Genomic DNA, 15,847 nt, shown 5'->3' with positions numbered 1-15,847 from the left:
TTATTAATCTCTCTGTATTGCCAAGTTTTTCAATTGCCGATAAGATAGAGAAGGACTAGGCAAATTATATCCGTTTTTAAAAACCATACACAAAAATGGCTATTTCTTAGCCTCCTAAGGACCACATTGTAACCAGCTGAGTAGATACTGGCATATTTTGACAAATTAGATTCTTCTATGGACACTTAACTAGAGTGCATTTTCTCTTAAATTTGTGGGTACTTGGTGGTGATGATGGTGTTGCAGTTCTCCTCTAGTATTTATAATCTTTCTGCACTAGCATTGACTTTTCCATGACGTTTTTCTTTGCTCTCAGAGGCCTTATATTTAATAGTTTACATCAGTGTTTCAAGCATTTTCTGGTCCAGCTAGGTACTCCACCAAAAAGATACTTTGATCTCATAATGTATGGTATCTCTTCTCTCAGGTTCACAGTGTGCAAAATAGAAGCTCTTAGAGGTCTTCCACTAAAGAAGAAACTTAATTTAACTTTGTTCATCCTAGTCTCCTGAGGACCTAGGGTTCCTTGGAACATGTTTTGGAAAATGTTCCTTTGTGTTAATGTATATGGAGGTAATAGAATGCAGACTCTTTCTTAATTTGATTCTTATCTATTTTGGCATTGAACCAAATTACCCTGGGAAGAAGGGAATGCTGTAATAGTAGGATCATGTCTTTTTCACTTTTAGGCTACGTGTGAACCTAACAATTTTACTTTTAAAGGCTGCTATTGCTATTTTTATGTTGTACCCCTGAATTTTCAAGTGTAGAATTTGTTTCTATGACGTATGGCTAGTACTGCCTTTAAGTAGAGTCATGATGACTGTATTTTCCAAAATGAAATCAGTCTTATACATTGTCACTGTCTTACATATTAGTTTGATGATGCAGATGGAATAAATAAACATCAAGGTTGTTTAGGAAAATCCTGGTTGTTTGGTAAATGTGCCAGTCCATTCACTTTCAAGCAATATGTTTCATGATCATAATTAAAAATAAAAAACGAAACCCTAACTAGAGTACATTATTGGTCACTTCTAGTATGAGGTAGTTGAAGGATATAACTTGGGCACTGATATTTGAAACTTATAGGATATTTTAAATTGTTCTGGAAATCTAGGATATGATACCCCTATAAGCAGAGGAAAAAATCTGGTTGCCTGTGTGAGAGATTAGTTCTGCCTTCTTCCTGCTCTCTGTGAAGTCTGCTCTTTTTAATGCAAATACCTCTGTGAGGAATGTATTACTTTTGTGTATGCTGATGTGTCACATATTAGATCTATCCACTTTTTGCAGTGGTTAAGAATCTGCCTGCCAATGCAGGAGACACGGGTGCGAGCCCTGGTCCGGGAAGATCCCACATGCCACAGAGCGACTAAGCCCGTGCACCACAACTACTGAGCCTGTGCTTTAGAGCCCGCGAGCCACAACTACTGAGCCTGCGTGCCACTACTACTGAAGCCCGCACACCTAGAGCCTGTGCTCCACAACAAGAGAAGCCACTGCAATGAGAAGCCTGTGCACCGCAACAAAGAGTAGCCCCCGCTCACTGCACCTAGAAGACCGAGCGCAGCAACAAAGACCCAATGCAGCCAAAAAAAAGAAAAAAAAATTATGCACTTTTTTTTTCTTTGCGGTATGTGGGCCTCTCACTGTTGTGGCCTCTCCCGTTGTAGAGCACAGGCTCTGGATATGCAAGCTCAATGGCTATGGCTCACGGGCCCAGCCGCTCTGCAGCATGTGGGATCTTCCCAGACTGGGGCACGAACCCGTGTCCCCTGCATTGGCAGGTGGACTCTCAACCACTGAGCCACCAGGGAAGCCCTGATTATGCACTTTTGAATAGAGGGACTGGACTGAGTCTTAAAGGAAGACACCGGGAAGGAAATCACACTTTTTGTTGTAATTTCACTTAGGGCAAGCCTGCTTGAAATCGCAAGCTGTCTCTCTTGATACTGCTGTCTTAAGCTTCTATCCTCAGGACTCTAATGCAGTTTATAATTTTCCTGTTTTAAAAATGAATAACATTTGACTCATTCACTCCCTTTCATTTTAAAGTCACTGCTATAAAGTCATAGAAAACTTAGTGATTTGGAAAAATCAACATCAAAGGCAGGTCTTAAATTGCCAAGATACAATTTACAGCAGATTTTTTTTTCTTTTTGGTGATCTCCAAAAACTGATGTTTGTCTTTGAAATTCCATGGTAGTAGCAAAATTATAGTTACCAAATTTGCCAGTCTAAAAAGATTCATTGGTACGTGAAAATTTATTTTTAAAAAGTTTTATTTTTTTAAAATTTAAAACTTATATATGCTTATTGCCCAACATTTGGGTAAGAGAAAATTTTAAGAAAATAACTCACAATCTTATATCCAAAGATAACTTAGCATAGTTTATATATATATATATATATATGTATATATATATATATATTTTTTAATTGGGGGTATAGTTGTTTTACAATGTTGTGTTAGTTTCTGCTGTACAGCGAAGTGAATCAGCCATATGTATACATATATCCCCTCTTTTTTGGATTTCCTTCCCATTTAGGTCACCACTGAGCACTAAGCAGAGTTCCCTGTGCTATACAGCAGGTTCTCATTAGTTATCTATTTTATACCTATTAGTGTATACATGTCAATCCCAATCTCCCAGTTCATCCCACCCCCCATTTCCCGCCTTGGTGTCCATACGTTTGTTCTCTATGTCTTTGTCTCTATTTCTGCCTTGCAAACAGGTTCATCTGTACCATTTTTCTAGATTCCACAAATATGCATTAATATACAATATTTGTTTTTCTCTTTCTGACTTACTTCACTCTGTTTGACAGTCTCTAGGTCCATCCACGTCTTTACAAGTGACCCAATTTCGTTCCTTTTTATGCCAGAGTAATATTCCATTATATATATGTACCACATCTTTTTTATCCATTCATCTGTCAGTGGGCATTTAGGTTGCTTCCATGATGTGGCTATTGTAAATAGTGCTTCTGTGAACATTGGGGTGCATGTGTCTTTTTGAATTATGGTTTTCTCTGGGTATATGCCCAGTAGAGGGATTGCTGGGTCATATGGTAATTCTATTTTTAGTTTTTTTTTTTTTTTTTTTTTTTGTGATACGCGGGCCTCTCACTGTTGTGGCCTCCCCCGTTGCAGAGCACAGGCTCCGGACGCGCAGGCCCAGCAGCCATGGCTCACAGGCCCAGCTGCTCCGCGGTATGCGGGATCTTCCCAGACCGGGGCACGAATCCGTGTCCCCTGCATCGGCAGGCGGACTCTCAACCACTGCGCCACCAGGGAAGCCCTATTTTTAGTTTTTTAAGGAACCTCCATACTGTTCTCCATAGTGGCTGTATCAGTTTACATTCCCACCAACAGTGCAAGAGGGTTCCCTTTTTCCACACCCTCTCCAGCATTTATTGTTTGTAGATTTAAAAAAAAATTAACTAATTAATTTATTTTACTTTTTTCTGCATTGGGTCTTCGTTGCTGCGCACGGGCCTTCTCCAGTTGCGGCAAGCGGGGGCTACTCTTCGTTGTGGTGCAAGGGCTTCTCACTGCGGTGGCTTCTCTTGTTGCGGAGCACGGGCTCTAGACGCGTGGGCTTTAGTGGTTGTGGCATGCGGGCTCAGTAGTTGTGGCTTACGGCCTCTAGAGCACAGGCTCAGTACTTGTGGCGCATGGGCTTAGTTGCTCTGTGGCATGTGGGATCTTCCCGGACCAGGGATTGAACCTGTGTCCCCTGCCTTGGTAAGGGGATTCTTTTTTTTTTTTTTTTACTTTTTATTTTATATTGGAGTATAGCCGATTAACAATGTTGTGATAGTTTCAGATGCACAGCAAAGGGACTCGGCTATACATATGCATGTACCCATTCTCCCCCAAACTCCCCTCCCATCCAGGCTGCCACATAACATTGAGCAGAGTCCCCTGTGCTATACAGTAGGTCCACTGGTTATCCATTTTTTTTTAAGTTTATTTATTCATTTTTTTAATTAGTTTCTGCTTTATAACAAAGTGAATCAGTCATACATATACATCTGTTCCCACATCCCTTCCCTCATGCATCTCCCTCCCTCCCACCCTCCCCATCCCACCCCTCCAGGCGGTCACAAAGCACCGAGCTGATCTCCCTGTGCTCTGCGGCTGCTTCCCACTATCTATCTACCTGACGTTTGGTAGTGTATACACGTCCATGCCTCTCTTTCGCCTTGTCACAGCCCACCCTTCCCCCTCCCCATATCCTCAAGTCCATTCTCAAGTAGGTCTGCGTCTTCATTCCCGTTTTGCCCCTAGGTTCTTCATGACATTTTTTTTTTAAATTCCGTATATATGTGTTAGCATACGGTATTTGTCTTTCTCTTTCTGACTAACTTCACTCTGTATGACAGACTCTAGGTCTATCCACCTCATTACAAATAGCTCAGTTTCGTTTCTTTTTATGGCTGAGTAATATTCCATTGTATATGGTAAGGGGATTCTTAACCACTGTGGCAAGTAGATTCTTAACCACTATGCCACCAGGGAAGTAAGTTCTTTTTGTTTTTTTTCTTAGTATAACTTTAAATTGCCAAAGAAAAGCCTGAGTACGTTTTTGCATTTATTCATTCATTCTCTTAAAAATATATACATGTATAAATATGTATGTTTATAACTATATGTATATATATATGAACACACATACATATATAGTGATACATTTGTATTTAAGGTACTATGTTGGCTGCTTCTTGGAAAGTTTATTGTCTTTCACGGCACAAAAGTTACCTATAATATAAAGTAGACTATGAAGAATGTCCATGTTCTCTTGAAATTCAGACAGGTAACCTCTCTGGATTACCTAAACTTTGTCTCACAAAGTTTCTTTGTTTGTAGATTCCTCTCTTTGGTGCTAAGACTATTGGCCGGAGAAGTCCTGATGGACCAGTGCTGAGCAAAGCTGAATTTGTTGAGAAAGTTCGTCAGAGTAATCAGGCCTGTCATGATGGAGATTTCCACACAGCTATTGTTCTGTACAATGAAGCCCTAGCTGTTGACCCTCAGAACTGCATCTTATACAGCAATAGATCTGCAGCCTATATGAAAATCCAGCAGTATGACAAGGCACTGGACGACGCAATCAAAGCCCGACTTCTCAATCCCAAATGGCCAAAGGTAGAAATTTCATTTATTTTCACAGAATCTTTTGTGCTGATTTCGTATTTTAATGTAACACTTTATTGACTGAGTGCAGTTATTAATTTTAAATAGTCTGTACTTTTCAGCAAGATATGGAATGGCTTCATCGAGCTGGTACACTAGTGAATAGTTTCCTTTTTTTATGCTTTGGAAGTATGCTTTCTATGTCTAAGTTTAATTTTTTTTCCTGTATGTTTGAGATATAAATTTTTTTTTCGCTCAGTTTCTTGATAGGATGTGTTCTAGTTATTTCTATAGGTTTTGGACATCTCTTTTTTGCACAGATGTTTTAGATGGAGTATTATGATTGTGTTTCTTTCCTTCAATTTAAAATAATTTTATTCCCTGTCAATGACTGCTTATTTTCAGAATGTTATTTAATCAGAGAAACTTTTTTTCCTAATAAATCATTGTAATTATCTATATTCCTTTGAATAGTTTGTCTTGAGTTGTTATCTTTGTTTTGTATGTACTTTATTTTCATTGTGCCTCTTCACCTCCTAACCCCCAGTTTATTTTAGAAATGATTTCTTAAGATGTGACTTGAAGTGTTGAGATTTTTTTTTATTGAACCACAAAACCATTTCATCCTATTTTTGGCTTTCTGTTGGGTTAACAAAGGTTAATAGAAATTTTCTAGAAGTTTAAAAAAGATTCTTACTGTCTTAATAATATGTCATAGTCATAGCTTTCTACCTTAATTCTGGTAGGTATTTTTGGCTTCATTCCGTGGAATTTCTAGTATTGCTGCTACCTTATGAGTTGTTTAGTATTCTGTAATTCCCCAAAGGATTTCTTTGATAAGTATAATCATTGTAAATGAAACAAAATCTGTTTTAAAAAATTGTTGTATGCCAACATTTGGGAGTTAGATTGCTGTTTTCAAAGGACAAACCTAGGTTCAAGTTCCTTCTCTTCTATTAATGACAATATGGTTTTGGATAAATCTCTTAACCTCTGTGGGGTTAAGATAAATGGGATGATAATACCTATCTTGTAAGGTTATTTAAGAGTTAGAGATAATATGTTACTTGTACATACTTGGTGTTTGGTGTATAATAGCTATGATTGTGCATTTTTATTAAATGTTCAAATTAGTAAATTATTCTAGCAAGGCTTGGCCTGTGTCTTCTCTTTTTCTTTCTTTCTTACTTTTTTTTTTTTAAGCCTGTGATTGATGTAATGAGCCTGATAAATACAGAGAGCTTAAATTTCAGATCAAGTATCTTCATTCCTTTTTTATTGTGGTCCACTTAACTTGTGTCCTTCTTATATTTGTGAATAGCTATAAACTTTTATCTTTTTCCTTTTTCTATGTCATTTCTACTTTCTGTTGTCAACCTCTTGTGATTTTTACACAGAAAATGGCTGAAAAGTTGCACTTTTATGATTATAGATGAAAAATCAACTTTTTTGGATAATTTCAAGTTTTAGTCTCTGATTTTTTTCCCTTATGATAAGTAAATTTATTGTATATTTATAATTTGCATTAATATTTCAACTCCATATTTGGCCTTAGGCAATCTAACTTAGGAACATTTAGAATTATACAAAATATAAATTAGGGTTTGTTATTGAAATCATGAAGGGTCTTTCTGTATAATATGATTCATAATAAAATTAATCTATAAAGAAATTACTACTGCATAAAAAGTTGCATTTTATAAAAACTTGCTTTTATACTTACTTTTCTGTGAATATACTCCTTATGTAAAAGAAAGTTCATTTATACTCTCTGTCATGAAGATATGCCTGGTAAATTTTTATCAATTCCTTTTCTTTTAATTTTGACTTTTCTAACTGACTTTTTCATTATGATCCTTTCTGAAATCTTTCTCTGAAATGTCATTGTTGTCTAGTTTGATGTGGTAAAACATACCTTCCAATTTCTCTCTCTCTCTGTAAAAGTTAATTTTTTATATTAAGATGCAAGGGCTTCAGAGGTTGGTTGGAGAGTTTTTTATTCACATTTATTTTGTCTGAATGAAAGAATGATTTTGATGTTATATGGGCTGCAAAAGAAGTATGAGCAAAAGCACTATGAGAGCCCCCCCACCCGCAGAAAAGAATAAGCCCAGTCCCATTATGATACCTTATCTCCAGCTGCCTCTTAGCTGTTGTCTGTATATGTTCATTCTTTCTGTGTCCTGTTTAAGAAATATTTGTCTTACTCAAAGTTATAAAGTTTTTCTTATCTTTTCTTCTAGGATTTTTATAGTTTTTGCCTTTAAGTCTGTGATTCATTTCGAGTTAATTTTGGGGTATTGTATGAAGTAAGGGTCAAGGTTTATTTATTTTCCATATAGATAACCATGTTCCAGCAACATTTGTTGAAAAGACTATCCTTTCCACATTGAATTATCTTTGGCACCTTTGTCACAAACCATTTGATGATAAAAGTATTGGGGTATTTACTGGACTCTCTATTTTGTTTCTTTGATTTATTATCTATCTTTATCAAAACCATACTATTTTGATTACTGTAGTTTTATTTTAAGTTTCAGCATCAGATACTGTGAGTGTTCTAGCTTTCTTCTTCTTTTTCTAGGTTGTTTTTGCTCTTCTGTCTTTGCATTTTTATATAAATGTAAAATCAACTTATCAATTTCTTCAAAAAACCTACTAGGAAACTAGTGGGATTGCATTGAATTTTTAATTTGGAGAGAATTGCTATCTCAACATTCCAGTCCATAAATATGGTATATCTTTCCATTTATTTAGTTTTTCTTTTATTTCCCTTTACAAATTTTTGTAGCTTTCAGGTTTTGCACATCTTTTATTAAATTTATTCCTAAGTATTTTGTTTTTTGATGCTATTATAAATGGATTTAAAAATTTTCATTTTCTAATTTTTAATTGCTAGTCTATAGAAAAAAATGTATTTTTTACTTTGTGTCATGTAACCCTGTTGAGTTTTCTTTTAAGTTCTAGTAGGACTTTTTACAGATCCCTTAGGATCTTTTCTGTACATGATCATGTCATCTGCAGGTAATGGCATTTCTACTTCTTCCTTTTTTTTTTTTTTTGCATATGACTTTTATTTCTTTTTCTTGCTTCATTGTACTGGTTAGGATATCCATTACAATTATGCGTAGAAATGGTGAGAGCAAACTTCCTTTACTCATTCCTGATCTTAGTGCAAAAGTAGTGAGCTTTTTATTGTTGATGATGATGCCCTTAATCAGATGAAGGATATTCCCTTCAACTTCTATTACAATGGAGTGTTGAATTTTGTCAAAAATTTTCTTCATCTATTGAAATTACAATACATATTTTTTCTCATTTAGTGTGTTAATGTGGTAAATTAAATTGATTTTGTTTTGGGAGGTTAAGTCAGCCTTACATTCATGGGATAGATACCACTTAGTCATTATGTATTATCACTTTTATATATTGTCAAATCTGATTTGCTATAATTTTGTTAAGAATTTTTGCATCTGTGTTTATGAGGGATATTGATCTATGTTTTCTTTTCTCATGATGTCTTTGCTGGTTTTGGTATCAAAGTGATACTGGCCTCATCAATGAGTTGTGAAGTGTTCCCTCTTCTTGTGTTTTCTGAAAAAAATTTATGTAGGATTAGCATTGTTTTGTCCTTAAGTATTCGATAGAATTGACCAGTCAAGTCATCTTCACTTGGACTTTTCTTTGTGGGAAGATTTTAATTATGAATTCAATTTCTTTGTTTGATATGAGGCCATTCAAGTTTTCTAATTGTTAGTTTTGGTATTTGGTTTCAGTTAATTTTTACATTTAATCTAGGTTGCAAATTTATTGGCATGAAGTTGTTAATAACATTCCTTTATTATCCTTTTCACTTCTGTAGGAACTATAATGATGTCCTTTCTTTCATTCTTGCTGTTTTTTTTTTTTTTTTTTTGCGGTACGCGGGCCTCTCACTGCTGTGGCCTCTCCCATTGCGGAGCACAGGCTCCGGATGCGCAGGCCCAGCGGCCATGGCTCACGGGCCCAGCAGCTCCGCGGCATGTGGGATCTTCCCAGACCGGGGCACGAACCCGTATTCCCTGCATCGGCAGGCGGACTCTCAACCACTGCGCCACCAGGGAAGCCCTTGCTGTTTTTAATTTGTATCTTCTCTCTTTGGTCTCATTAGTCTGCCCAGATGTTTATCAATTTTATTTCTAGACAATCAGTTGTTGGGTTTATTGATTTTCAGTGTTGTACATTTCCTCTTTAATCAATTTCTGCTCTTTATTATTTTCTTCTAATTATTTTACATTTAGTTTGTTCTCCTTTTCATTTCCTGAGATGGGAGGTTAGGCCATTGATTTTAAATCTTTCTTCTTTTTTAATGTAATCATTTAAAGCTAAAATGTTCTCTCCAATCACTGCTTTTGCTGTATCCCACAAATTTTGACATGTTATGTTTTCATTGTCATTCAGTTAAGAATATTTTCTAATTTTCCTTATGATTACTTCTTTCATCCATGAATTATTAAAGGTCGTTACTTAATTTCCTAATATTTGGGTTTTTAAAAAAGTTATCTTATTATTGATATCTAACCTAGTTCCATTGTGGTTAAAGAACATACTTGGTATGATGTTACTGCTTTTCAATTTACTGAGGCTTGTTTCATGGACAGCATATGATTTATCTTGGTGAACCTACTATGAGCAATTGAAAAGAATGGGTATTTTGCAGTTGTGAGGTATAATTCTATGGATATCAACTTGGTCAAGGTGGTTGATAGTGTTGTTCATATCTTCTTTGTCTTTGCTGACTTATATTTGTCTAGTTATTCCATCAATTGCTGAAATAAAGATAAATAGTTTCACTTTATTCATAAAATAAGTAGTTTCATTCTTATTTTATTGTAATAACCTTTTATTGTAACAGTTTTCTCATCAAAAACTTTCTGTTGTTCCATATTGCCAATTGGCCTGATATTCAAGACTCTGCACAAGTGGTCACATTTCCCCATTTTTTTCTTGCTACTCTGCTGATAAACCTGCTCTTGTTGTTCCAGTCTTTTCCTTTTTCTTCCAATTAAGATTTTGGAATTGGTGATTTTCCCCTTTAATATTGTCAAATTTTGCTCCATGTTCTTTGAAGCTCTATTATTAGCATATGCACTTTTTTTTTTTTTTTTTTTTTTTTTTTTTTTTTTTTTTGCTGTACGCGGGCCTCTCACTGCTGTGGCCTCTCCCGTTGCGGAGCACAGGCTCCGGACACACAGGCTCCGCGGCCATGGCTCGCGGGCCCAGCCGCTCCGCGGCATGTGGGATCTTCCGGGATAGGGGCACGAACCCGTGTCCCCTGCATCGGCAGGCGGACTCTCAACCACTGCGCCACCAGGGAAGCCCAACATATGCACTTTTATTATTATTATGTCTTATTGATCCTTTTATCATTATGCAAGGTCCCTCTTTATCTCTGGTGCTAATTTTTGTCCTAAAATCTGTTTTGTCTGATATTAATATAGCCACTCTAGACATCTTTTGCTTACTTTTTGCATTATGTATCTTTTTCTATCCATATATTTTCAATCTCTCTGGGCCTTTACATTTAAAATTCATCTCTTTTGGACAGCATATAATTGTGTCTTGCTTTTTAAATCAGTTTTGGAAGCCTCTGTCTCTTAATTGGATCTTTGTCCATTAACATTTAACATGATTATCAATGCTGTTGATTTTGCCTTTACCATTTTATTTTATTTTATTTATTATTATTATTATTTTTGCCATATGCGGGCCTCTCACTGTTGTGGCCTCTCCCATCGCGGAACACAGGCTCCAGACGCGCAGGCTTAGCGGCCATGGCTCACAGGCCTAGCCACGCCGCGGAATGTGGGATCTTCCCGGACCGGGGCATGAACCCGTGTCCCCTGCATCGGCAGGCGGACTCTCAACCACTGCGCCACCAGGGAAGCCCTTGCCTCTACCATTTTATTTGTTTGTCTTCTCTGTTTTTGTTCCTCTGTTACTCTTTTCTGACTATTTGTTGGTTTATTTGAATTGATCTTTTTTCTTGATAAAGTTTTCCATTGTTTTCTGTGGTTGTTGAAGTTGTTGTTTGGCCAGTAATTCTCTTGGTCAGAATAGAATTGCATACTTTATTTCTTTAGTTGAAGCTCCAGCTTCAGTACAGATATTTTGTCTTTAGTTGAACTGCTTTGAATTTGTTTCATACATGTTAATTCAAGGGTTATCCAAAGATGTTGGAAGATAGAATTTGTGTATCCCTTTTCTGGTTCTTTTTCTTCTGGAATCCCCTTCCTCCTTGGCCAAAGGCTATGATTTCCTGTGCTTCAGTATTCTGATTCCACAGACCAGAAAGACAGCACTCCTGTTGCTCTGCTGACCTGCAGTCAGCACCTCATCTCTGCACCCTGAAAATGGAAACTCATTTCACATCTTTCTTCCTCCAGAATCTGCCTGCTTCTTGTTACTCTCCAGTGCTTTCAGGTAGCTTCTTTTTGTATTATGTCTAAACTTTATAGTTGTTTTCTATGTGGGAGTGGATCCACTAGGATCTTGCTCAGTCATTACTGGAAGCAGCAGTGACATCTTTTCTGTGATCTAAGGTTCCTCATGGTCAGTGGATCCCCCAACAAACTCATCTTGCTTCTTTGGACAAGGTGGCTTTCTTGATGTTTTGAATTCTCTCATTGGGGTCATTGTTCCTAGTTACCTGGTCTCATACATTTAGGTTATTTATCTCTTTTTCCTTTTTCATTCTTTCTATCAAATTGGTCAGTAACCCCTCTGCATTCTTTCTTAAATATATTTCATATATATCTTATACAGTTTATTTCCATAGTTAGTATTATAGTCCAGGTTCTTATAGTTTCATTCTTATTTTGTTGTGATAACCTTTTATTGTAACAGTTTTCTCATCAAAAACTTTCTGTTCATATTGCCAATTGGCCTGATATTCAAGACTCTGCACAAGTGGTCACATTTCCCCATTTTTTTCTTGCTACTCTGATGATAAACCTGCTCTTGTTGGTCCAGTCTTTTTCTTTTTCTTCTTACTTCTTGTTTATGCCAAGCTCTGTGCCTGGAGTTTTCTTCCCTGCTCCCAATATTATTGGGCTACATAGGATAGGTCCAGTTCAACTCTTACTTTTGTTTGTTTTTTTCTTTGAATTTAAGTATAGTTAATTTACAATGCTGTGTTAGTTTCAAGTGTACAGAAAAGTGATGCAGTTATATTTATATACACACATATGTATATATAGATATTCATATATTCTTTTTCAGATTCTTTTCCATTATAGGTTACTACAAGATATTGAGTATAGTTCCCTGTGCTATACAGTAAATCCTTGTTGTTTACCTCTTTTATATATAGTAGTATGTATATGTTAATCCCAAACTCCTAATTTATCCCCCATTCCCCCCTGCTATCCCCTTTGGTAACCATAAGTTTGTTTTCCATGTCTGTGAGTCTATTTCTGTTTTGTAAGTTCATTTGTGTCATTTTTTTAGATTCCACATGTAAGTGATATATGATATTTGTCTTTCCCTGTCTGACTTACTTCACTTAACATGATAATCTCTAGGCCCAGCCTTGGTTGCTGCAAATGGCATTACTTCATTCTTTTTTATGGCTGTCAACTCTTACTTTTTCCTGGAAGCTACATTGAGCTTCTGTGAATATCATTCATTGTCTGTTGCTAACTTCACTTAATTATTTATATCGTTATATAAACATGTCACGTGAATGTATCTGAGTCTTAAACTAGCTTGAGAATCCCTTGAAAGTTTGTTGTTTATTTATTTTATAGTTCTGATATTGCTGTGTACTTTTTTTTAAACCTCAGAATTTAAATCAATGAGAAAATTAGGAGACATAATTGTGAGTTTTTTTCTTGAAGACTTCTAAGGATGCAAATGTCACAGACCATAAACATCACCTTGATGTTTATTTATTTATTTTAAAATAATTAATTAATTAATTTTTGGCTGTGTTGGGTTTTTGTTGCTGCGAGTGGGCTTTCTCTAGTTGCAGCAAGCAGGGGCTACTCTTCGTTGTGGTAAGTGGGCTTCTCATTGTGGTGGCTTCTCTTGTTGTGGAGCACGGGCTCTAGGTGCACGGGCATCAGTAGTTGTGGCACATGGGCTCATAGTTGTGGCGCATGGGCTTAGTTGCTCCACAGCATGTGGGATCTTCCTGGACCAGGGATCGAACCCGTGTCCCCTGCATTGGCAGGCGGATTCTTAACCATTGTGCCACCAGAGAAGTCCCCACCTTGATGTTTAGAAGTTCTTTTTTATTGTTAGATGAAGACCTCAGTAGTTTTAGTCTACTTTTTAATCAGTTCTGGAAGCAATCTAACATTTCTTTCAAATCTCCCACATTGAAGCCTTTTGTATGTTTAGCAAGATAGCATAGTATAATGGAAACAGCATATACAGGCACTCCTTGCTTTGCATGGTAGCACAGTACCATAGAAACAACTGTGCAAGCTGAAAAATCTTGCAGTGTGATCATTGTAGCAATTTTGATTGTTCTGTGACCTTTACCAGTTTTTGTCAAAATATTAAAAACTTTCTTATTATAGATTATAAGTATATAAGGAATGGAAAATATTAAAACTATATTTATTTTTTATTTTTCTATAAAAAGCTTATCCAGAGTTATTTGAACAGTGCTTACTGCCTTCTTCTCACCATGTAATTCTCAATACAGAGTGAGCAAATACCAATGACAATATGCCTTGGCAAACTCTCATACGCCTTTCTAATTTGGATCAGCTTCTAATGTTTTAATCTTTGTACTTTCAGTTTTGTGAAATATCTCTGAGAATTCCTATAATTCCAGTAATTTTACCAGCATCACTTTCTCTGGAACATTTTCAGCTTTTTTGTCAGAACTGCTTTCTTCATTTATGTCCTTAAGTTCACTGTCACTAAGTTCTTCTGACTGAATCCCTTGAACAGTGGGTGTGTCAACATTCCCACAGTCAGCTCTTTCTCCTATAGCTCTCTTTATATTTGATTTGAATTTTACCTTCAGTGTTGTCACTTTTTATTTCTTTGCTACACTCATCTTTGTTGGTCAGTTCTCTCTTTCAAAAATTCATTTTTATAAAATGTCCACATGGGTTTATCACTGGGAGATAAGAAGGCAATGCAACTACCTCTTTGCTGCTTGTGTATGAGCTGAGTAACAGATGTGCAGTGACAAATCACTGACAGACTTTGAAACAAATGATGTTTGGTCTCTAATCATGATGCACATACCCTCATGTACCCTCATTCCTAAAATACCATATCACTTTTTAGTTGTATATACTTTAGTTTGATTTCTTACCCTTTATCTTTCTGTTTTGGAATTTTCTTGAATCACATTTTTTCAGACAAGTTAGTTGTGAAGTAGTTACTATCATTTTAGTGTGAATTATGAGTTACAGAAACAGTTATATTCTTCAAAGTTACCATAGGAAGAGAAACCCAAAGGAATGATAGTCTTCATGTGGTATAACACTACATAAGGAAAAGTTTCACAGAGGGACTTACTGATTAATTTTTAAGCATACCGTAAATACCTCCTCGTTCTGTACAGCTCTTCTCATATTCTCATTCATTGATTATACCTGATGACAGAATCCTATCCTATCATCAGGTATAATACTTGATGACAGAGTATTATACCTTATTTGTCAGGTATTATACCTGATGACAGAGTTATATGTAATAAAAAATATAAGAAATACCATGGCCTCATGTTTCCTTTTGGTTTACCTAAATTATAATAGTATCAAAATATAACAGCTCTTATTGAATGCTTATTTACCAAAGTGTTGTCTGAATCCTTTTATTTGTGATATCAATTTTATACCACATTAAGCTCATGAAGTACATATTATTATCCTAACTTTGCAAAAGCAAATGTTTATACTCAGTGAGAGGTTAAATAACTTGTCCAGGACATCCAGTTAGTAACTAGAAGAGTTAGACTTTAACCCAAGTCTGTCTGATTCTAAAGAATTTTTCCTTAATCTGTATACTATACTACTTTCCTGGACAAAGGAGTTAATTAATTAAGGAATCTTAAGAGTTCAGAATTCTCTTTCAAGTGTTAACATGATATGTCCATATAATGTTGAGCAGACTATTCAATTTCAGATTCCTGTGGTATAAACCAGAGTCTGAGATTGCAATTTATTTGCCTTTTACTTGTCATTACAAGTAAAAAAAGTGTTTTAAATGCCTTGGAGCTTAATAACAGAAATGCGCAAAATAATGCTGCATTTTTATAGATGATAGTATGCATTTGTTATGCACTTTTGGGGTATGTGTCCTTTTTATAATTTCAATTCATTTCTTCAGCAAGAAATAAAATTGTTTATTGAGCATTTCTATGTGCTAGGCACTATTCTAAACCTCAGTGATTCAGCCAAGAACAGCGCTGTTACAGCTAACATTCTAGTGGGGAGAAGCAGAAAATAGAGTAATAAATACATATGAAAATGATTGAAAGTGACAAGTGCTCAGAAGACTTAAAAAGACTAGACTAAAGGGAAAGAGTACTGAGAAAAGAGAATGACAGAATTATGGGAGAGTTTATGGGAGGAGATGAGATTCAGATGAGACCTGAAAGAACGAAATGTGAAGATCTGGGCAAAGTGCATTCTGGGCAGAGTAAACAGCTAATTTGAACTTGGCTAATTGAAGAAAATAGAATGAAGATCAGTGGAG

The 15,847-nt window shown here is 36.0% G+C and overlaps 1 protein-coding gene across 2 annotated transcripts in view; it reads left to right on the top strand.

Moving 5' to 3' along the window:
* The window catches only part of TTC28 (tetratricopeptide repeat domain 28), a 598,353-nt gene that overhangs the window by 33,133 nt on the left and 549,373 nt on the right, over window positions 1-15,847 (top strand). For both annotated transcript variants that reach the window (XM_081252173.1, XM_081252172.1), the window contains exon 2: window positions 4,877-5,155. In XM_081252173.1, the coding sequence (XP_081108299.1) occupies window positions 4,877-5,155 (279 nt within the window). The remainder of the gene's footprint in view (window positions 1-4,876; window positions 5,156-15,847) is intronic.

Source organism: Mesoplodon bidens (genome assembly GCF_964165515.1).
Source record: "Mesoplodon bidens genome assembly, chromosome: 13".
Classification (NCBI taxonomy): Eukaryota; Metazoa; Chordata; class Mammalia; order Artiodactyla; family Ziphiidae; genus Mesoplodon; species Mesoplodon bidens.
Note: the sequence above shows the minus strand (reverse complement) of the source record. Positions and strands in the feature narration are given on the sequence as shown.